The sequence below is a fragment of the Scyliorhinus torazame genome, chromosome 16 (assembly GCF_047496885.1).
Source record: "Scyliorhinus torazame isolate Kashiwa2021f chromosome 16, sScyTor2.1, whole genome shotgun sequence".
Classification (NCBI taxonomy): domain Eukaryota; kingdom Metazoa; phylum Chordata; class Chondrichthyes; order Carcharhiniformes; family Scyliorhinidae; genus Scyliorhinus; species Scyliorhinus torazame.
In genome coordinates this window covers 92,362,669-92,384,662 of record NC_092722.1, presented here as the reverse complement: position 1 = coordinate 92,384,662, position 21,994 = coordinate 92,362,669, and the positions used below count along the sequence as shown (strand labels likewise).

Below are 21,994 nucleotides of genomic sequence, written 5' to 3'. Positions count from 1 at the left end.
ATGTTCCCTGCAAGCTTCCTTTCGTACTGTACTTTCCTCTTCTTAATCAATCCCTTCGTCCTTCTTTGCTGAATTCTAAACTGCTCCCAATCCTCAGACCTATTATTTTTCTTGGCCAATCTGTATGCTTCTTCCTTGGATCGGATACTATTTCTAATTTCCTTTGTAAGCCATGGATTGGCCCTCTTACCCCCTTTGCTTTTGTGTCAGACAGGAATGAACAGTTTCTGTAGTTCGTCCATGCGTTCCTTGAATGTTTGCCAATGCCTATCCACCGGCATCCCTTTAAGTAACTCTCCCCATTCTATCAAGGCCAACTCACGCCTCATATCCTCATAGTTCCCTTGATTAAGATTCAGCACCTGAGTCTCCAAATCAACTACTTCACTCTCCATCTTGATAAAAATTCTATCATGTTATGGCCGCTCATCCCCAAGGGGTCTCGTACAGCCAGATTGGCAATGATTCCCTTCTCATTACACAGTACCCAGTCTGAGATGGCTTGCTCTCTAGTTGGTTCCTCCACACATTGGTCAAGAAAACCATCCTGTCTTCACTCCAGGAATTCGTCCTCTATGGCAGATTTGCCCAATCTATGTGAAGATTAAAATCACCGATATTCCCTTATTACAAGCATCTCTAATTTCTTGTTTAATGTCATTCCCAACCTCACCAGTGCAGTTTGGAGTCTATATATGACACCCACTAATGTTTTTTGCCCCTTGGTATTTCGCAACTCTACCCATACAGATTCCACATTTTCAGAGCTAATATCCTTTCTCACTATTGTGTTAATTTCCTCTTTAACCAACAGAGCCACAGCACCACCTTTTCTTTTATGCCTGTCCTTCCTAAATACGGAGAACCCTGGGACATTCAGTTCCCATCCCTGTTCACCCTGCAGCCAAATCTCCGTAATCCCAATTATATCGTACCCATTTATATCTATCTGCGCGATTAGTCCATCCACTTTATTGCAAATGCTCCGTGCATTAAGGCACAGAGCCTTTAAGTTTGTCTTTTTAACAATGCTTGTCTTGCTCCCAGAATTTTTCTCTCCTGCCCTGTTTCAATATTGTCCTTGGTTTCTCCACCAATCACTTTTCTACCTTTTGGTTTTTGTCCTTGCTCCCTCTTTCGTGGACTCCTTGCGCAGGTTCCCATCCCCCTGGCATATTAGTATAAACCCTCCACAACTGCTCTACCAAATAGGACATCAGTTCCAGTCCTGCCCAGGTGTAACCCGTCCAGTTTGTACAGGTCCCACCTCCCCCAGAACCGGTCCCAATGCCCCAGGAATCTGAAACCCTCCCCCGACACCATCTCTTCAGCCACGTATTCATCCTATATATCCTGTCATTTCTACTCTGATTAGCACGTGGCACCGGTAGTAATCCTGAGATCACTACCTTTCAAGTCAGATTTTTTTTTTCCTAGCTCCTTCCTAGCTCTCAGGGGCGGTTTGCGCAGGGGCGGTTTTAGAGCTGGGCTGGTTTGCGCAGGGCGGTTTGTGCAGGGGCGGTTTAAGTGCTGGGCTGGTTTGCGCAGGGGCGGTTTTAGAGCTGGGCTGGTTTGCTCAGGGACGGTTTTAGTGCTGGGCTGGTTTGCTCAGGGACGGTTTAAGTGCTGGGCTGGTTTGCGCAGGGGCAGTTTAAGTGCTGGGCTGGTTTGCGCAGGGGCAGTTTAAGTGCTGGGCTGGTTTGCGCAGGGGCGGTTTAAGTGCTGGGCTGGTTTGCGCAGGGGGGTTTTAGAGCTGGGCTGGTTTGCTCAGGGACGGTTTTAGTGCTGGGCTGGTTTGCTCAGGGACGGTTTTAGTGCTGGGCTGGTTTGCTCAGGGACGGTTTTAGTGCTGGGCTGGTTTGCTCAGGGACGGTTTTAGTGCTGGGCTGGTTTGCTCAGGGACGGTTTAAGTGCTGGGCTGGTTTGCGCAGGGGCAGTTTAAGTGCTGGGCTGGTTTGCGCAGGGACGGTTTAAGTGCTGGGCTGGTTTGCGCAGGGGGGTTTTAGAGCTGGGCTGGTTTGCTCAGGGACGGTTTTAGTGCTGGGCTGGTTTGCGCAGGGGCAGTTTAAGTGCTGGGCTGGTTTGCGCAGGGACGGTTTTAGTGCTGGGCTGGTTTGCGCAGGGGCGGTTTTTAAGTGCTGGGCTGGTTTGTGCAGGGGCGGTTTAAGTGCTGGGCTGGTTTGCGCAGGGCGGTTTGTGCAGGGGCGGTTTTAGAGCTGGGCTGGTTTGCGCAGGGGCGGTTTTAGAGCTGGGCTGGTTTGCGCAGGGCGGTTTGTGCAGGGGCGGTTTTAGAGCTGGGCTGGTTTGCGCAGGGCGGTTTGTGCAGGGGCGGTTTAAGTGCTGGGCTGGTTTGCGCAGGGGTGGTTTTAGAGCTGGGCTGGTTTGCTCAGGGACGGTTTTAGTGCTGGGCTGGTTTGCGCAGGGGCGGTTTTAGTGCTGGGCTGGTTTGCTCAGGGACGGTTTAAGTGCTGGGCTGGTTTGCGCAGGGGCAGTTTAAGTGCTGGGCTGGTTTGCGCAGGGGCGGTTTAAGTGCTGGGCTGGTTTGCGCAGGGGGGTTTTAGAGCTGGGCTGGTTTGCTCAGGGACGGTTTTAGTGCTGGGCTGGTTTGCTCAGGGACGGTTTTAGTGCTGGGCTGGTTTGCTCAGGGACGGTTTTAGTGCTGGGCTGGTTTGCTCAGGGACGGTTTAAGTGCTGGGCTGGTTTGCGCAGGGGCAGTTTAAGTGCTGGGCTGGTTTGCGCAGGGACGGTTTAAGTGCTGGGCTGGTTTGCGCAGGGGGGTTTTAGAGCTGGGCTGGTTTGCTCAGGGACGGTTTTAGTGCTGGGCTGGTTTGCGCAGGGGCAGTTTAAGTGCTGGGCTGGTTTGCGCAGGGACGGTTTTAGTGCTGGGCTGGTTTGCGCAGGGCGGTTTTTAAGTGCTGGGCTGGTTTGTGCAGGGGCGGTTTAAGTGCTGGGCTGGTTTGCGCAGGGCGGTTTTTAAGTGCTGGGCTGGTTTGTGCAGGGGCGGTTTAAGTGCTGGGCTGGTTTGCGCAGGGACGGTTTTAGTGCTGGGCTGGTTTGCGCAGGGACGGTTTTAGTGCTGGGCTGGTTTGCGCAGGGCGGTTTTTAAGTGCTGGGCTGGTTTGTGCAGGGGCGGTTTAAGTGCTGGGCTGGTTTGCGCAGGGACGGTTTTAGTGCTGGGCTGGTTTGCGCAGGGACGGTTTTAGTGCTGGGCTGGTTTGCGCAGGGCGGTTTTAGTGCTGGGCTGGTTTGTGCAGGGGCGGTTTAAGTGCTGGGCTGGTTTGCGCAGGGGCGGTTTAAGTGCTGGGCTGGTTTGCGCAGGGCGGTTTAAGTGCTGGGCTGGTTTGCGCAGGGCGTTTTTTAAGTGCTGGACTAGTTTGCGCAGGGGCAGTTTAAGTGCTGGGCTGGTTTGCGCAGGGCGGTTTTAGTGCTGGGCTGGTTTGCGCAGGGGCAGTTTAAGCGCTGGACTAGTTTGCGCAGGGCGGTTTAAGTGCTTGGCTGGTTTGCGCAGGGCGGTTTTAGTGCTGGGCTGGTTTGCGCAGGGGCAGTTTAAGTGCTGGGCTGGTTTGCGCAGGGACGGTTTTCGTGCTGGGCTGGTTTGCGCAGGGACGGTTTTCGTGCTGGGCTGGTTTGCGCAGGGGCGGTTTTAGTGCTAGGCTGGTTTGCGCAGGGTGTTTTTTAAGTGCTGGGCTGGTTTGTGCAGGGGCGGTTTAAGTGCTGGGCTGGTTTGCGCAGGGCGGTTTTAGTGCTGGGCTGGTTTGCGCAGGGGCAGTTTAAGTGCTAGGCTGGTTTGCGCAGGGCGGTTTTTAAGTGCTGGGCTGGTTTGCGCAGGGCGTTTTTTAAGTGCTGGGCTAGTTTGCGCAGGGCGGTTTAAGTGCTGGGCTGGTTTGCGCAGGGGCGGTTTAAGTGCTGGGCTGGTTTGCGCAGGGCGGTTTAAGTGCTGGGCTGGTTTGCGCAGGGCGGTTTAAGTGCTGGTCTAGTTTGCGCAGGGCGGTTTAAGTGCTGGGCTGGTTTGCGCAGGGCGTTTTTTAAGTGCTGGGCTAGTTTGCGCAGGGACGGTTTTAGTGCTGGGCTGGTTTGCGCAGGGGCAGTTTAAGTGCTGGGCTGGTTTGCGCAGGGCGGTTTTTAAGTGCTGGGCTGGTTTGTGCAGGGGCGGTTTAAGTGCTGGGCTGGTTTGTGCAGGGGCAGTTTAAGTGCTGGGCTGGTTTGCGCAGGGGCGGTTTAAGTGCTGGGCTGGTTTGCGCAGGGCGGTTTAAGTGCTGGGCTGGTTTGCGCAGGGGCGGTTTAAGTGCTGGGCTGGTTTGCGCAGGGCGTTTTTTAAGCGCTGGACTAGTTTGCGCAGGGGCAGTTTAAGTGCTGGGCTGGTTTGCGCAGGGCGGTTTTAGTGCTGGGCTGTTTTGCGCAGGGGCGGTTTAAGTGCTGGGCTGGTTTGCGCAGGGCGGTTTAAGTGCTGGGCTGGTTTGCGCAGGGGCGGTTTTAGTGCTGGGCTAGTTTGCGCAGGGCGGTTTTAGTGCTGGGCTAGTTTGCGCAGGGGCGGTTTTAGTGCTGGGCTAGTTTGCGCAGGGCGGTTTTAGTGCTGGGCTAGTTTGCGCAGGGCGGTTTTAGTGCTGGGCTAGTTTGCGCAGGGCGGTTTTAGTGCTGGGCTAGTTTGCGCAGGGGCGGTTTTAGTGCTGGGCTAGTTTGCGCAGGGCGGTTTTAGTGCTGGGCTAGTTTGCGCAGGGCGGTTTTAGTGCTGGGCTAGTTTGCGCAGGAGCGGTTTAAGTGCTGCTCTCCTTTGTTGGCAGGGGGCTGGCGAGCGTGTCCCGGCGAATCAGCCAGCCATGATTCTCTCTCTCTCTCCGTATCTGTCTATCTCTATCTGTCTCTATCTTTCTTTCTCTTTCTATCTATCTCTCTGTCTCTCTCCCTCCCTGCTCTCTCTCTGTCTCCCCCCCCCCACTCTCTCTTGGCCTCTCTTTCCCCCCCCCCCACTCTTTCGCTCTCTTTCTCTCTATTTTTCTGTCTCCCTCTCTCTGCCTCTCTTTTCCCCCCCCACCACTCTCTCTTCCCCCCCCCCACTCTCTCTCCATCTCTAACTCTGTAAATGTCTCTCTCCCCCACACTCTCTTTCCCCCCCCACTCTCTCTCCGTCTCTAACTCTGTAAATCTCTCTCCTCCTCCCCCCCCCCCCCCCCACTCTCTTCCCCTCCCCCCCCCCCCCCCCCCCACTCTCTCCGTCTCTAACTCTGTCTCTCTCTGTCTCTCAGACCACCGTCCATGCCTACACAGCCACCCAGAAGACAGTGGATGGCCCCTCCGGGAAGCTATGGAGAGATGGTAGAGGCGCCCATCAGAACATTATTCCTGCTTCAACTGGAGCTGCCAAGGCTGTGGGCAAAGTCATCCCTGAACTGAATGGGTGAGTCAGTGTGGACTGGAGTACACTGGACTGGATCGGGTCTGGGCAGGGCCGGATCCGATCGATGGCCAGAGGGTTAGGGAATGTTCCGGTTGGTGCTGCCGGGATCTGAGCATGGATTTTTCTTTTGCAGGAAGCTGACTGGGATGGCTTTCCGGGTGCCAACTCCTAACGTCTCTGTGGTTGACCTGACCTGCCGTCTGTCAAAGGCTGTGAGTGATCACCGTCGGCGGGGGGAGGGGGGGGGGGGCATCACTGTATCTAAGGGTTGGGGGGCTGTCACCATCGCTAGGCTTCTGCGGGTCGTCACTGCCAGGGTCGGGGGCGGGTTGACACTGCCTCCAGGGGTCGTCACTTGTCACCATCGCCAAGGTTCTGGGGAGGGGTTCTTCACCGTTGTGAAATTAGGATGAGGTCGGGCGGGGGGGGTCAGGGATCTGCGATGGCTCCTGACCAGGAGTAGGGTCAAGGTTCACTGATTGCAGGGCGTACGGAGGGGGGGTGCAGGATAAGGGTCAAGGGCATTGGCTTGCAGGGGCATCAGGGGTCATGGGCATCGGTCAAGGGGTCAATTGAATATTGACATGTCCTCAGGCTGATGTTCTGATCTCCCTACCTCTCAGGCCAAATATGAAGACATCAAGACAGCCATGAAGGCAGCTTCCGAAGGACCCATGAAAGGAATCCTGGGATACACAGAGGACCAGGTCAGTGCCCGAGGGTATTTTCTAGGAGTCAAACCCTATCCGGGGTAAATGTCAGCGTTTAGTATTGGATTATACCACCTCAAGGGGAAGCAAACAAACAAAAAACCAAGAAAATTACAGCACAGGAACAGGCCCTTTGGCCCGCCCAGCCTGCGCCGATCCAGATCCTTTATCTCAACCTGTCTTCTATTTTCCATGGATCTACTTCCCTCTGTTCCCCACCCATTCATATATCTGTCTAAAGGAATCTTAAATGATGCTATCGTGCCCGCCTCTACCACCTCCGCTGGCAAAGTGTTCCAGGCACCCACCACCCTCTGCGTAAAACATTTCCACGCACATCTCCCTTAAACTTTCCCCCTCTCACCTTGAAATCGTGACCCCTTGTAATTGACACCCCCACTTTTGGAAAAAGCTTGTTGCTACCCACCCTGTCCATACCTCTCATAATTTTGTAGACCTCAATCAGGTCTCCCCTCAACCTCCGTCTTTCCAACGAAAACAATCCTAATCTACTCAACCTTTCTTCATAGCTAGCACCCTCCATACCAGGCAACATCCTGGTGAACCTCCTCTGCACCCTCTCTAAAGCATCCACATCCTTCTGGTAATGTGGCGACCAGAACTGCACGCAGTATTCCAAATGTGGCCTAACCAAAGTCCTATACAACTGTAACATGACCTGCCGACTCTTGTACTCAATACCCCGTCCGATGAAGGCAAGCATGCTGTATGCCTTCTTGACCACTCTATCGACCGGCGTTGCCACCTCTAAGGTGCAATGGACCTTAACTCCCAGATCTCTCTGTACATCAATTTTCCCAGGACTCTTCCATTGACCGTATAGTCCGTTCTTGAATTAGATCTTCCAAAATGCATCACCTTGCATTTGCCTGGATTGAACTCCATCTGCCATTTCCCTGCCCAACTCTCCAATCTATCTAGACTTTGCTGTATTCTCTGACAGTCCTCCTCACTATCTGCAACTCCACCAATCTTAATATCATCTGCAAACTTGCTAATCAGACCACCTATACCTTCGTCCAGATCATTTATTTATATCACAAACAACAGTGGTCCAAGCACGGATCCCTGTGGAACACCACTAGTCACCTTTCTCCATTTTGAGACACTCCCTTCCACCACTACTCTCTGTCTCCTGTTGCCCAGCCAGTTCTTTGTCCATCTAGCTAGTACACCCTGAACCCCATACGACTTCACTTTTTCCATCAACCTGCCATGGGAAACTTTATCAAACGCCTTACTGAAGTCCATGTATATGACATCTACAGCCCTTCCCTCATCAATTAACTTCCTCAAAGAATTCTATTAGGTTTGTAAGACATGACCTTCCCTGCACAAAACCATGCTGCCTAACACTGATAAGTCTATTTTCTTCCAAATGTGAATAGATCATATCCCTCAGTATCTTCTCCAACAGTTTGCCTACCACTGACGTCAAGCTCACAGGTCTATAATTCCCTGGATTATCCCTGCTACCCTTCTTAAACAAAGGTACAACATTAGCAATTCTCCACTTTTCCAGGACCTCACCCGTGCTCAAGGATGCTGCAAAGATATCTGTTAAGGCCCCAGCTATTTCGTCCCTCGCTTCCCTCAGTAACCTGGGATAGATCCCATCCGGATCTGGGGACTTGTCCACCTTAATGCCTTTTAGAAAACCCAAAACTTCCCCCTTCCTTATGCCGACTTTTCATTCATAGAATTTACAGTGCAGAAGGAGGCCATTCGGCCCATCGAGTCTGCACCGGCTCTTGGAAAGAGCACCCTACCCAAGGTCAACACCTCCACCCTATCCCCATAACCCAGTAACCCCACCCAACACAAAGGGCAATTTTGGACACTAAGGGCAATTTATCATGGCCAATCCACCTAACCTGCACATCTTTGGACTGTGGGAGGAAACCGGAGCACCCGGAGGAAACCCACGCACACACGGGGAGGATGTGCAGACTCCGCACAGACAGTGACCCAAGCCGGAATCGAACCTGGGACCCTGGCGCTGTGAAGCAATTGTGCTAACCACTATGCTACCGTGCTGCCCTGACTTGACCTAGAGTACTTAAACATCCATCCCTAGCCTCAACATCCGTCATGTCCCTCTCCTTGGTGAATACCGATGCAAAGTACTCATTAAGAATCTTACCCATTTCCTCTGACTCCACGCATTAATTCCCTCTTTTGTCTTTGAGTGGGCCAATCCTTTCTCTATTTACCCTCTTGCTCCTTATATATGAATAAAAGGCTTTGGGATTTTCCTTAACCCTGTTAGCCAAAGATATTTCATGACCCCTTTTAGCCCTCTTTATTGCGCGTTTGAGAATTGTCCTACTTTCCCGATATTCCTCCAAAGCTTCATCAGTTTTAAGTTGCCTAGATCTTATGTATGCTTCCTTTTTCATCTTAGCGAGTCTCACAATTCCACCCGTCATTCATGGTTCCCTAATCTTGCCATTTCTATCCCTCATTTTCACAGGGACATGTCTGTCCTGCATTCTAATCAGCCTTTCCTGAGAAGACTCCCACATTTCAAATGTGGATTCACCCTTAAACAGCTGCTCCCAATCCACATTCCCCAGCTCCTGCCAAATTTTGTTATACTTGGCCTTTCCCCAATTTAGCACTCTTCCTTTAGGACCACTCTCGTCTTTGTCCATGAGTATTCTAAAACTTGCGGAATTATGATCGCTATTCCCAAAGTAATCACCGACTGAAACTTCAACCACCTGGCCGGGATCATTCCCCAATACCAGGTCCAGTGTGGCCCCTTCCCGAGTTGGACTAGTTACATACTGCTCTAAAAAAAACTCTCCTGGATGCTCCTTACAAATTCTGCTCCATCTACGCCTCCAACACTACATGAGTCCCATTCAATGTTGGGGAAGTTAAAATCTCCCATCACGACCTCCCTATTGCTCCTACATTTTTCTATAACCTGTCTACATATTTGTACCTCTACTTCATGCTCGCTTTTGGGAGGCCTGTAGTAAAGTCCCAACAATGTTACTGCACACTTCCTGTTTCTTAGCTTTACCTATTGCCTCAGTGCTCAAATCCTCCATCGTGTCCTCCTTAAGGATAGCTGTGATATCATCTCTGACCAGTAATCCAACTCCTCCACCCCTTTTACCTCCCTCTCTATCCCTCCTGATGCATCTATATCCTGGGATATTTAGTTGCCAGTCTTGCCCTTCCCTCAACCAAGTCTCCGTAATACCAATAACATCATATTCCCAGGTACTAATCCAAGCCCTTAGTTCATCTGCCTTACCTGCTACACTTCTCGCATTGAAACAAATGCACCTCAGACCACCTGTCCCTTTGCATTCATCATCTCTTCCCTGTCTACTCTTCCCCTTAGTCGCATTGAGTTTATTATCTAGTACCTTACTGGCTTTAGTTGCTGCCTCTTTACTGACCTCTAACTTCCTAATCTGGTTCCCATCCCCCTGCCACATTAGTTTAAAACCCCCAATAGGGTTAGCAAAAGCACCCCCTAGGACATTGGTTCCAGTCCTGCCTAGGTGTAGACCATCCAATTTGTAATGGTCCCACCGCTCCCCGAACCGGTTCCAATGTCCCAAATATCTGAATCCCTCCCTCCTGCACCATCTCTCAAGCCACGTATTCATTCTGTCTATTCTTGAATTTCTACTCTGACTGTCTCGTGGCACTGGTAGCAATCCTGAGATTACTACCTTTGAGGTCCTACTTTTTAAACTTATCTCCTAACTCCCTAAATTCTGATTGTTGGACCTCATCCCGTTTTTTACCTATATCGTTGGTGCCTATATGCACCACGACAACTGGCTGTTCACCCTCCCCCTTCAGTATGTTCTCCAGCCGATCTGAGACATCCCTGACCCGTGCACCTGGGAGGCAACATACCATTCAGGAGTCTCGTTTTCGACCACAGAAACGCCTGTCTACTCCCCTTACGATTGAATCCCCTATGACTATAGCCATGACAGTCTTTTTCCCGCCCTTCTGTGCAGCAGAGCCAGCCACGGTGCCATGAGCCTGGCTACTGCTGCCTTCCCCTGGTGAGTCATCTCCCCCAACAGTGTCCAAAGCGGTATAGCTGTTTTGGATGTTTAATTGTGGGTTGGCCCCTTGTCTGACTGATGATGATCTTGTCTTCTCCAGGTTGTGTCGACTGACTTCAATGGGGACACACACTCCTGCATCTTTGATGCGGGTGCCGGGATTGCGTTGAACGATAACTTTGTGAAGCTTGTCTGCTGGTGAGTGAATCCTGGATTCCTGAGTTGAGGGGACGGGAGAGAAGACGGAAGTGGTGGGGGGGGGAGGGGGGGGGGGAGGAGACTGCGTCTGGGAGCGACTGATGGAGCGTGAAGAGTGACTGGGTCTGGGAGTGAGAACTGAGAAAGAGAGAGAGACTGGGCCTGGGAGTGAGGGACAGAGAGAGAGCGAGAGAATATAGGAAGTGAGGGACAGAGAGAGCGAGAGAGAGACTGGGCCTTGGAGTGAGGGATGGAGAGAGACTAGGCATTGGGAGTGAGCGACGGAGAGAGGGAGAGGGAGAGGAGCGAGAGAATATCGGAAGTGAGGGACAGAGACAGAGAGAGCGAGAGAGAGACTGGGCCTTGGAGTGAGGCACGGAGAGAGAAAGAGACTGGGTCTGGGAGTGAGGCACGGAGAGAGAGAAAGAGACTGGGTCTGGGAGTGAGGGACAGAGAGAGAGAGAGAGAGAAAGAGAATGGGACTGGGAGTGAGGGACGGAGAGAGAGACCAGGTCTGGAAGCGAGGGACGGAGAGAGAGAGAGGAACTTGGTCTGGGAGCAGGGGATGGAGAATGAGAGACTGGGAATGAGGGACGGAAACAGTGACAGAGAGAGAGAGACTGGGTCTGGGAGTGAGGGACAGAGAGGGACTGGGAGCGAGGGACAGAGAGAGAATGGGACTGGGAGCGAGGGACAGAGAGAGAATGGGACTGGGAGCGAGGGACAGGGAGAGACTGGGACTGGGAGTGAGGGACAGAGAGAGACTGGGACTGGGAGCGAGGGACAGAGAGAGACTGGGACTGGGAGCGAGGGACAGAGAGAGAATGGGACTGGGAGCGAGGGACAGAGAGAGACTGGGACTGGGAGCGAGGGACAGAGAGAGACTGGGACTGGGAGTGAGGGACAGAGAGAGACTGGGACTGGGAGCGAGGGACTGGGACTGGGAGCGAGTGACAGAGAGAGACTGGGACTGGGAGCGAGGGACAGAGAGAGACTGGGACTGGGAGCGAGGGACAGAGAGAGAATGGGACTGGGAGCGAGGGACAGAGAGAGACTGGGACTGGGAGCGAGGGACAGAGAGAGACTGGGATTCGGAGCGCGGGACAGAGAGAGAGACTGGGACTGGGAGCGAGGGACAGAGAGAGGCGGGGACTCGGAGCGCGGGACAGGGAGAGACTGGGAGTGAGGGACAGAGAGGGACTGGAGTGAGGGCCAGAGAGACTGGGACTGGGAGCGAGGGACTGGGTCTGGGAGCGAGGGACAGAGAGAGAATGGGACTGGGAGCGAGGGACAGAGAGAGACTGGGACTGGGAGCGAGGGACAGAGAGAGACTGGGACTGGGAGCGAGGGACAGAGAGAGAATGGGACTGGGAGCAAGGGACAGAGTGGGACTGGGAGCGAGGGACAGAGAAAGACTGGGACTGGGAGCGAGGGACAGAGAGAGACTGGGACTGGGAGCGAGGGACAGAGAGAGACTGGGACTGGGAGCGAGGGACAGAGAGAGACTGGGACTGGGAGCGAGGGACAGAGAGAGACTGGGACTGGGAGCGAGGGACAGAGAGAGACTGGGACTGGGAGCGAGGGACAGAGAGAGACTGGGACTGGGAGCGAGGGACAGAGAGAGACTGGGACTGGGAGCGAGGGACAGAGAGAGACTGGGACTGGGAGCGAGGGACAGAGAGAGACTGGGACTGGGAGCGAGGGACAGAGAGAGACTGGGACTGGGAGCGAGGGACAGAGAGAGACTGGGACTGGGAGCGAGGGACAGAGAGAGACTGGGACTGGGAGCGAGGGACAGAGAGAGACTGGGACTGGGAGCGAGGGACAGAGAGAGACTGGGACTGGGAGCGAGGGACAGAGAGAGACTGGGACTGGGAGCGAGGGACAGAGAGAGACTGGGACTGGGAGCGAGGGACAGAGAGAGACTGGGACTGGGAGCGAGGGACAGAGAGAGACTGGGACTGGGAGCGAGGGACAGAGAGAGACTGGGACTGGGAGCGAGGGACAGAGAGAGACTGGGACTGGGAGCGAGGGACAGAGAGAGACTGGGACTGGGAGTGAGGGACAGAGAGAGACTGGGACTGGGAGCGAGGGATAGAGAGAGACTGGGACTGGGAGCGAGGGACAGAGAGAGACTGGGACTGGGAGCGAGGGACAGAGAGAGACTGGGACTGGGAGCGAGGGACAGAGAGAGACTGGGACTGGGAGCGAGGGACAGAGAGAGACTGGGACTGGGAGCGAGGGACAGAGAGAGACTGGGACTGGGAGCGAGGGACAGAGAGAGACTGGGACTGGGAGCGAGGGACAGAGAGAGACTGGGACTGGGAGCGAGGGATAGAGAGAGACTGGGACTGGGAGCGAGGGACAGAGAGAGACTGGGACTGGGAGCGAGGGACAGAGAGAGAATGGGACTGGGAGCGAGGGACAGAGAGAGACTGGGACTGGGAGTGAGGGACAGAGAGAGAATGGGACTGGGAGTGAGGGACAGAGAGAGACTGGGACTGGGACTGGGAGCGAGGGACAGAGAGAGACTGGGACTGGGAGCGAGGGACAGAGAGAGACTGGGACTGGGAGCGAGGGACAGAGAGAGACTGGGACTGGGAGCGAGGGACAGAGAGAGACTGGGACTGGGAGCGAGGGACAGAGAGAGACTGGGACTGGGAGCGAAGGACAGAGAGAGACTGGGACTGGGAGCGAGGGACAGAGAGAGAATGGGACTGGGAGTGAGGGACAGAGAGAGACTGGGACTGGGAGCGAGGGACTGGGACTGGGAGCGAGGGACAGAGAGAGACTGGGACTGGGAGCGAGGGACAGAGAGAGACTGGGACTGGGAGCGAGGGACAGAGAGAGAATGGGACTGGGAGCGAGGGACAGAGAGAGAATGGAACTGGGAGCGAGGGACAGAGAGAGACTGGGACTGGGAGTGAGGGACAGAGAGAGAATGGGACTGGGAGCAAGGGACAGAGAGAGACTGGGACTGGGAGCGAGGGACAGAGAGAGAATGGGACTGGGAGTGAGGGACAGAGAGAGACTGGGACTGGGAGCGAGGGACTGGGACTGGGAGCGAGGGACAGAGAGAGACTGGGACTGGAAGCGAGGGACAGAGAGAGACTGGGACTGGGAGCGAGGGACAGAGAGAGACTGGGACTGGGAGCGAGGGACAGAGAGAGACTGGGACTGGGAGCGAAGGACAGAGAGAGACTGGGACTGGGAGCGAGGGACAGAGAGAGAATGGGACTGGGAGTGAGGGAGAGAGAGAGACTGGGACTGGGAGCGAGGGACTGGGACTGGGAGCGAGGGACAGAGAGAGACTGGGACTGGGAGCGAGGGACAGAGAGAGACTGGGACTGGGAGCGAGGGACAGAGAGAGACTGGGACTGGGAGCGAGGGACAGAGAGAGAATGGGACTGGGAGCGAGGGACAGAGAGAGACTGGGACTGGGAGTGAGGGACAGAGAGAGAATGGGACTGGGAGCAAGGGACAGAGAGAGAATGGGACTGGGAGCGAGGGACAGAGAGAGAATGGGACTGGGAGCGAGGGACTGGGACTGGGAGCGAGGGACAGAGAGAGACTGGGACTGGGAGCGAGGGACAGAGAGAGACTGGGACTGGGAGCGAGGGACAGAGAGAGACTGGGACTGGGAGCGAGGGACAGAGAGAGACTGGGACTGGGAGCGAGGGACAGAGAGAGACTGGGACTGGGAGCGAGGGACAGAGAGAGACTGGGACTGGGAGCGAAGGACAGAGAGAGACTGGGACTGGGAGCGAGGGACAGAGAGAGAATGGGACTGGGAGTGAGGGACAGAGAGAGAGGGACTGGGAGCGAGGGACTGGGACTGGGAGCGAGGGACAGAGAGAGACTGGGACTGGGAGCGAGGGACAGAGAGAGACTGGGACTGGGAGTGAGGGACAGAGAGAGACTGGGACTGGGAGTGAGGGACAGAGAGAGACTGGGACTGGGAGCGAGGGACAGAGAGAGACTGGGACTGGGAGCGAGGGACAGAGAGAGACTGGGACTGGGAGCGAAGGACAGAGAGAGACTGGGACTGGGAGCGAGGGACAGAGAGAGAATGGGACTGGGAGTGAGGGACAGAGAGAGACTGGGACTGGGAGCGAGGGACTGGGACTGGGAGCGAGGGACAGAGAGAGACTGGGACTGGGAGCGAGGGACAGAGAGAGACTGGGACTGGGAGTGAGGGACAGAGAGAGACTGGGACTGGGAGTGAGGGACAGAGAGAGACTGGGACTGGGAGCGAGGGACAGAGAGAGACTAGGACTGGGAGCGAAGGACAAAGAGACTGGGAGCGAGGGACAGGGAGAGACTGGGACTCGGAGCGCGGGACAGGGAGAGACTGGGACTGGGAGCGAGGGACAGAGAGAGACTGGGACTGGGAGCGAGGGACAGAGAGAGACTGGGACTGGGAGCGAGGGACAGAGAGGGACTGGGAGCGAGGGATAGAGAGAGACTGGGACTGGGAGCGAGGGACAGAGAGAGACTGGGACTGGGAGCGAGGGACAGAGAGAGACTGGGATTCGGAGCGCGGGACAGAGAGAGGGACTGGGACTGGGAGCAAGGGACAGAGAGAGACTAGGACTGGGAGCGAGGGACAGAAAGAGACTGGGAGCGAGGGACAGGGAGAGACTGGGACTCGGAGCGCGGGACAGGGAGAGTCTGGGACTGGGAGCGCGGGACAGGGAGAGACTGGGACTGGGAGCGAGGGACAGAGAGAGACTGGGACTGGGAGCGAGGGACAGAGAGAGACTGGGACTGGGAGCGAGGGACAGAGAGGGACTGGGAGCGAGGGACAGAGAGAGACTGGGACTGGGAGCGAGGGACAGAGAGAGACTGGGACTGGGAGCGAGGGACAGAGAGAGAATGGGACTGGGAGCGAGGGACAGAGAGAGACTGGGACTGGGAGCGAGGGACAGAGAGAGACTGGGATTCGGAGCGAGGGACAGAGAGAGGCTGGGACTGGGAGCGAGGGACAGAGAGACTGGGACTGGGAGCGAGGGACAGAGAGAGACTGGGATTCGGAGCGAGGGACAGAGAGAGGCTGGGACTGGGAGCGAGGGACAGAGAGAGACTGGGACTCGGAGCGCGGGACAGAGAGAGAGACTGGGACTGGGAGTGAGGGACAGAGAGAGACTGGGACTCGGAGCGAGGGACAGAGAGAGAATGGGACAGGGAGCGAGGGACAGAGAGAGACTGGGACTGGGAGCGAGGGACAGAGAGAGACTGGGACTGGGAGCGAGGGACAGAGAGAGACTGGGACTGGGAGCGAGGGACAGAGAGAGACTGGGACTGGGAGCGAGGGACAGAGAGAGACTGGGACTGGGAGCGAGGGACAGAGAGGGACTGGGAGCGAGGGACAGAGAGAGACTGGGACTGGGAGCGAGGGATAGAGAGAGACTGGGACTGGGAGCGAGGGACAGAGAGAGACTGGGACTGGGAGCGAGGGACAGAGAGAGAATGGGACTGGGAGCGAGGGACAGAGAGAGACTGGGACTGGGAGTGAGGGACAGAGAGAGAATGGGACTGGGAGTGAGGGACAGAGAGAGACTGGGACTGGGACTGGGAGCGAGGGACAGAGAGAGACTGGGACTGGGAGCGAGGGACAGAGAGAGACTGGGACTGGGAGCGAGGGACAGAGAGACTGGGACTGGGAGCGAGGGACAGAGAGAGACTGGGACTGGGAGCGAGGGACAGAGAGAGACTGGGACTGGGAGCGAAGGACAGAGAGAGACTGGGACTGGGAGCGAGGGACAGAGAGAGAATGGGACTGGGAGTGAGGGACAGAGAGAGACTGGGACTGGGAGCGAGGGACTGGGACTGGGAGCGAGGGACAGAGAGAGACTGGGACTGGGAGCGAGGGACAGAGAGAGACTGGGACTGGGAGCGAGGGACAGAGAGAGAATGGGACTGGGGGCGAGGGACAGAGAGAGAATGGGACTGGGAGCGAGGGACAGAGAGAGACTGGGACTGGGAGTGAGGGACAGAGAGAGAATGGGACTGGGAGCAAGGGACAGAGAGAGACTGGGACTGGGAGCGAGGGACAGAGAGAGAATGGGACTGGGAGTGAGGGACAGAGAGAGACTGGGACTGGGAGCGAGGGACTGGGACTGGGAGCGAGGGACAGAGAGAGACTGGGACTGGGAGCGAGGGACAGAGAGAGACTGGGACTGGGAGCGAGGGACAGAGAGAGACTGGGACTGGGAGCGAGGGACAGAGAGAGACTGGGACTGGGAGCGAAGGACAGAGAGAGACTGGGACTGGGAGCGAGGGACAGAGAGAGAATGGGACTGGGAGTGAGGGACAGAGAGAGACTGGGACTGGGAGCGAGGGACTGGGACTGGGAGCGAGGGACAGAGAGAGACTGGGACTGGGAGCGAGGGACAGAGAGAGACTGGGACTGGGAGCGAGGGACAGAGAGAGACTGGGACTGGGAGCGAGGGACAGAGAGAGACTGGGACTGGGAGCGAGGGACAGAGAGAGACTGGGACTGGGAGTGAGGGACAGAGAGAGAATGGGACTGGGAGCAAGGGACAGAGAGAGAATGGGACTGGGAGCGAGGGACAGAGAGAGAATGGGACTGGGAGTGAGGGACAGAGAGAGACTGGGACTGGGAGCGAGGGACTGGGACTGGGAGTGAGGGACAGAGAGAGACTGGGACTGGGAGCGAGGGACAGAGAGAGACTGGGACTGGGAGCGAGGGACAGAGAGAGACTGGGACTGGGAGCGAGGGACAGAGAGAGACTGGGACTGGGAGCGAGGGACAGAGAGAGACTGGGACTGGGAGCGAGGGACAGAGAGAGACTGGGACTGGGAGCGAGGGACAGAGAGAGACTGGGACTGGGAGCGAGGGACAGAGAGAGACTGGGACTGGGAGCGAGGGACAGAGAGAGACTGGGACTGGGAGCGAAGGACAGAGAGAGACTGGGACTGGGAGCGAGGGACAGAGAGAGAATGGGACTGGGAGTGAGGGACAGAGAGAGACTGGGACTGGGAGCGAGGGACTGGGACTGGGAGCGAGGGACAGAGAGAGACTGGGACTGGGAGCGAGGGACAGAGAGAGACTGGGACTGGGAGTGAGGGACAGAGAGAGACTGGGACTGGGAGTGAGGGACAGAGAGAGACTGGGACTGGGAGCGAGGGACAGAGAGAGACTAGGACTGGGAGCGAAGGACAAAGAGACTGGGAGCGAGGGACAGGGAGAGACTGGGACTCGGAGCGTGGGACAGGGAGAGTCTGGGACTCGGAGCGCGGGACAGGGAGAGACTGGGACTGGGAGCGAGGGACAGAGAGAGACTGGGACTGGGAGCGAGGGACAGAGAGAGACTGGGACTGGGAGCGAGGGACAGAGAGGGACTGGGAGCGAGGGATAGAGAGAGACTGGGACTGGGAGCGAGGGACAGAGAGAGACTGGGACTGGGAGCGAGGGACAGAGAGAGACTGGGATTCGGAGCGCGGGACAGAGAGAGAGACTGGGACTGGGAGCAAGGGACAGAGAGAGACTAGGAATGGGAGCGAGGGACAGAAAGAGACTGGGAGCGAGGGACAGGGAGAGACTGGGACTCGGAGCGCGGGACAGGGAGAGTCTGGGACTGGGAGCGCGGGACAGGGAGAGACTGGGACTGGGAGCGAGGGACAGAGAGAGACTGGGACTGGGAGCGAGGGACAGAGAGAGACTGGGACTGGGAGCGAGGGACAGAGAGAGACTGGGACTGGGAGCGAGGGACAGAGAGGGACTGGGAGCGAGGGACAGAGAGAGACTGGGACTGGGAGCAAGGGACAGAGAGAGACTGGGACTGGGAGCGAGGGACAGAGAGAGAATGGGACTGGGAGCGAGGGACAGAGAGAGACTGGGACTGGGAGCGAGGGACAGAGAGACTGGGATTCGGAGCGAGGGACAGAGAGAGGCTGGGACTGGGAGCGAGGGACAGAGAGAGACTGGGACTGGGAGCGAGGGACAGAGAGAGACGGGGATTCGGAGCGAGGGACAGAGAGAGGCTGGGACTGGGAGCGAGGGACAGAGAGAGACTGGGACTCGGAGCGCGGGACAGAGAGAGAGACTGGGACTGGGAGCGAGGGACAGAGAGAGACTGGGACTCGGAGCGAGGGACAGAGAGAGAATGGGACAGGGAGCGAGGGACAGAGAGAGACTGGGACTGCGAGCGAGGGACAGAGAGAGACTGGGATTCGGAGCGCGGGACAGAGAGAGAGACTGGGACTGGGAGTGAGGGACAGAGAGAGACTGGGACTCAGAGCGCGGGACAGGGAGAGACTGGGACTGGGAGTGAGGGACAGAGAGAGACTAGGACTGGGAGCGAGGGACAGAAAGAGACTGGGAGCGAGGGACAGGGAGAGACTGGGACTCGGAGCGCGGGACAGGGAGAGTCTGGGACTGGGAGCGCGGGACAGGGAGGGACTGGGACTGGGAGCGAGGGACAGAGAGAGACTGGGACTGGGAGCGAGGGACAGAGAGAGACTGGGACTGGGAGCGAGGGACAGAGAGGGACTGGGAGCGAGGGATAGAGAGAGACTGGGACTGGGAGCAAGGGACAGAGAGAGACTGGGACTGGGAGCGAGGGACAGAGAGAGAATGGGACTGGGAGCGAGGGACAGAGAGAGACTGGGACTGGGAGCGAGGGACAGAGAGAGACTGGGATTCGGAGCGAGGGACAGAGAGAGGCTGGGACTGGGAGCGAGGGACAGAGAGAGACTGGGACTGGGAGCGAGGGACAGAGAGAGACTGGGATTCGGAGCGAGGGACAGAGAGAGGCTGGGACTGGGAGCGAGGGACAGAGAGAGACTGGGACTCGGAGCGCGGGACAGAGAGAGAGACTGGGACTGGGAGTGAGGGACAGAGAGAGACTGGGACTCGGAGCGAGGGACAGAGAGAGAATGGGACAGGGAGCGAGGGACAGAGAGAGACTGGGACTGGGAGCGAGGGACAGAGAGAGACTGGGATTCGGAGCGCGGGACAGAGAGAGAGACTGGGACTGGGAGTGAGGGACAGAGAGAGACTGGGACTCGGAGCGCGGGACAGGGAGAGACTGGGACTGGGAGTGAGGGACAGAGAGAGACTGGGACTCGGAGCGCGGGACAGAGAGAGAGACTGGGACTGGGAGTGAGGGACAGAGAGAGACTGGGATTCGGAGCGCGGGACAGAGAGAGAGACTGGGACTGGGAGTGAGGGACAGAGAGAGACTGGGACTCGGAGCGCGGGACAGAGAGAGAGACTGGGACTGGGAGTGAGGGACAGAGAGAGACTGGGATTCGGAGCGCGGGACAGAGAGAGAGACTGGGACTGGGAGTGAGGGACAGAGAGAGACTGGGACTCGGAGCGCGGGACAGAGAGAGAGACTGGGACTGGGAGTGAGGGACAGAGAGAGACTGGGATTCGGAGCGCGGGACAGGGAGAGACTGGGACTGGGAGCGAGGGACAGAGAGAGACTGGGACTGGGAGCGAGGGACAGAGAGAGACTGGGAATCAGAGCGCGGGACAGGGAGAGACTGGGACTGGGAGCGCGGGACAGGGAGAGACTGGGACTGGGAGCGAGGGACAGAGAGAGACTGGGACTGGGAGCGAGGGACCGAGAGAGACTGGGACTGGGAGCGAGGGACAGAGAGAGACTGGGACTGGGAGCGAGGGATAGAGAGAGACTGGGATTCGGAGCGCGGGACAGGGAGAGACTGGGACTGGGAGCGAGGGACAGAGAGAGACTGGGACTGGGAGCGAGGGACAGAGAGAGACTGGGACTGGGAGCGAGGGACAGAGAGAGACTGGGACTGGGAGCGAGGGACAGAGAGAGACTGGGACTGGGAGCGAGGGACAGAGAGAGACTGGGACTGGGAGCGAGGGACAGAGAGAGACTGGGACTGGGAGCGAGGGACAGAGAGAGACTGGGACTGGGGCTGCCTTGTTGTCATCGCCTCTCTCTGTCCCTCACACTCTCTCGCTCTTACCCTTTTTCTCACTCTCTCACTCTCTCACTCTCTCACTCTCTCACTCTCTCATTCTCCCTCACTCTCTCACTCTCTCATCGTCTCATTCTCTCTCACTCTCTCATCGTCTCATTCTCTCTCACTCTCTCATCGTCTCATTCTCTCTCACTCTCTCAGGTACGATAATGAGTTCGCCTACAGCAACAGGGTCATCGATCTGATCCTCCACATTACCACCAAGGAGTAAAGGTTGAAAGTCAGCCTGGCACCCCGAGTCTGCTGCGTTTTACACTGGTTAATCCCCCCCTCCCGCCCCCACCCGAGGACCCACGGACATGGAGCTCACTGGCCCTTGACCTGCACGCTCGACCCCCTCCCACCTCGTCACACTGACCCTCCCCATGAAGAGAAAGTTCTGTCTGTTCATAAGGCAAGAAATACGCCTAAATAAATGAAAAATTGTATGTATCACCTGCCCGTGTCTGGCCTCTGTGTATGGGTGGTGGGGGGGGGTGGGAGGACAAGGGAGGGGTTTACAACGCAGCAAAACGTGCTTGTGTCATTGGGACAGCCCCTTGCTGGAGGTCCTGGGGCTGGAGGAGGGCAGCGTGCCTGCGATGAGCTCAGAGCCCTGGGACGTCCATCTTGTGAGCGTGGGCTCAAGAGGACGAGCCGGCAAGAGTACCAGGATGGGAATCGGGAGTCATTGCCTCCCCGCTCTCTAATCCACCAATCATAGCCTCCCGTTCCTCCCCACCCCGCCGCTCTCTAATCCACCAATCACAACCTCCTGCTCCTTCCCAGATGTTGAATCCACCAATCACAGCCCCCATTCTCCACCCCCGCTTCTTAACCCACCAATCACTGTCTCCCGTTTTTCCTCTGCTCTCTAATCTACCAATCACAACTGCCCATTCCCCCGCCCCCTGCTCCCTACTCCACCAATCAGAGCCTCCATCTTGCCCCCGCTTCCAAACCCACCAATTAGTCTCCCATTTTGCTCTCTAATCCACCAGTTTCAACCTCCTCATCCCCCTGACCTCTAATTCACCAATCACAGATCCTGCTCCCTTCTCCACCAATCACAGACTCCCATCCCCCCCTCCCCCATGGAGACAAGAGTTCTGCTTCTCCAAAAAACACGTTTTTTTCTTGATCCAACTTCACACACAAATCTCCGCCAGCAAATAGTGCCACCTGTAACCCCTTTATATATCAGTGACTTCTATTGGAAAATTGACATCAAATTAGTATTTAATTGGAAGGTCTGTTAACCCATTCCTAACAGTTTCCCCTTCCATGGAGGAAAACAAATATTTTGATGAATATTGATTTTCCCAGAAAATACAGAAACAGAAAACACAGTTTCCCTTTTTCTCTTAAAATTTGTTGAAGAAAAAAACATTCACAGAAAGATACGCCTGTCATGATATGCACTCATGCACATAATGAGATACAGACAGGCAGTGACAGAAACCCAGTACAACCAATCAACACGCAGGACAGAACACAACCAATCACCAGGCAGAACATTAGAAGGTGGTCTGGCACAATAAAACACACGAGGCTCAACACTGCCTCTTTCTACTGGTGAGAACTGTAGTGACAGTCGGGGTGTATATATCAGCACCTTCTACACGTGGCTCAGAGCTAGTCTAGTTATAGTAAGCACGCTTAGATTA

The 21,994-nt window shown here is 56.5% G+C and overlaps 1 protein-coding gene across 1 annotated transcript in view; it reads left to right on the top strand.

Annotated features, from left to right (window-relative positions):
- gapdh (glyceraldehyde-3-phosphate dehydrogenase) overlaps window positions 1-20,785 on the top strand; it is a 93,990-nt gene extending 73,205 nt beyond the window's left edge. Inside the window, exons 8-12 of the mRNA XM_072478747.1 lie at window positions 5,244-5,395; window positions 5,529-5,607; window positions 6,019-6,102; window positions 10,270-10,367; window positions 20,490-20,785. Coding sequence (XP_072334848.1) covers window positions 5,244-5,395; window positions 5,529-5,607; window positions 6,019-6,102; window positions 10,270-10,367; window positions 20,490-20,559 — 483 coding nt within the window. The 3' untranslated portion in view covers window positions 20,560-20,785. The remainder of the gene's footprint in view (window positions 1-5,243; window positions 5,396-5,528; window positions 5,608-6,018; window positions 6,103-10,269; window positions 10,368-20,489) is intronic.
- Window positions 20,786-21,994: the final 1,209 nt, after the last annotated feature.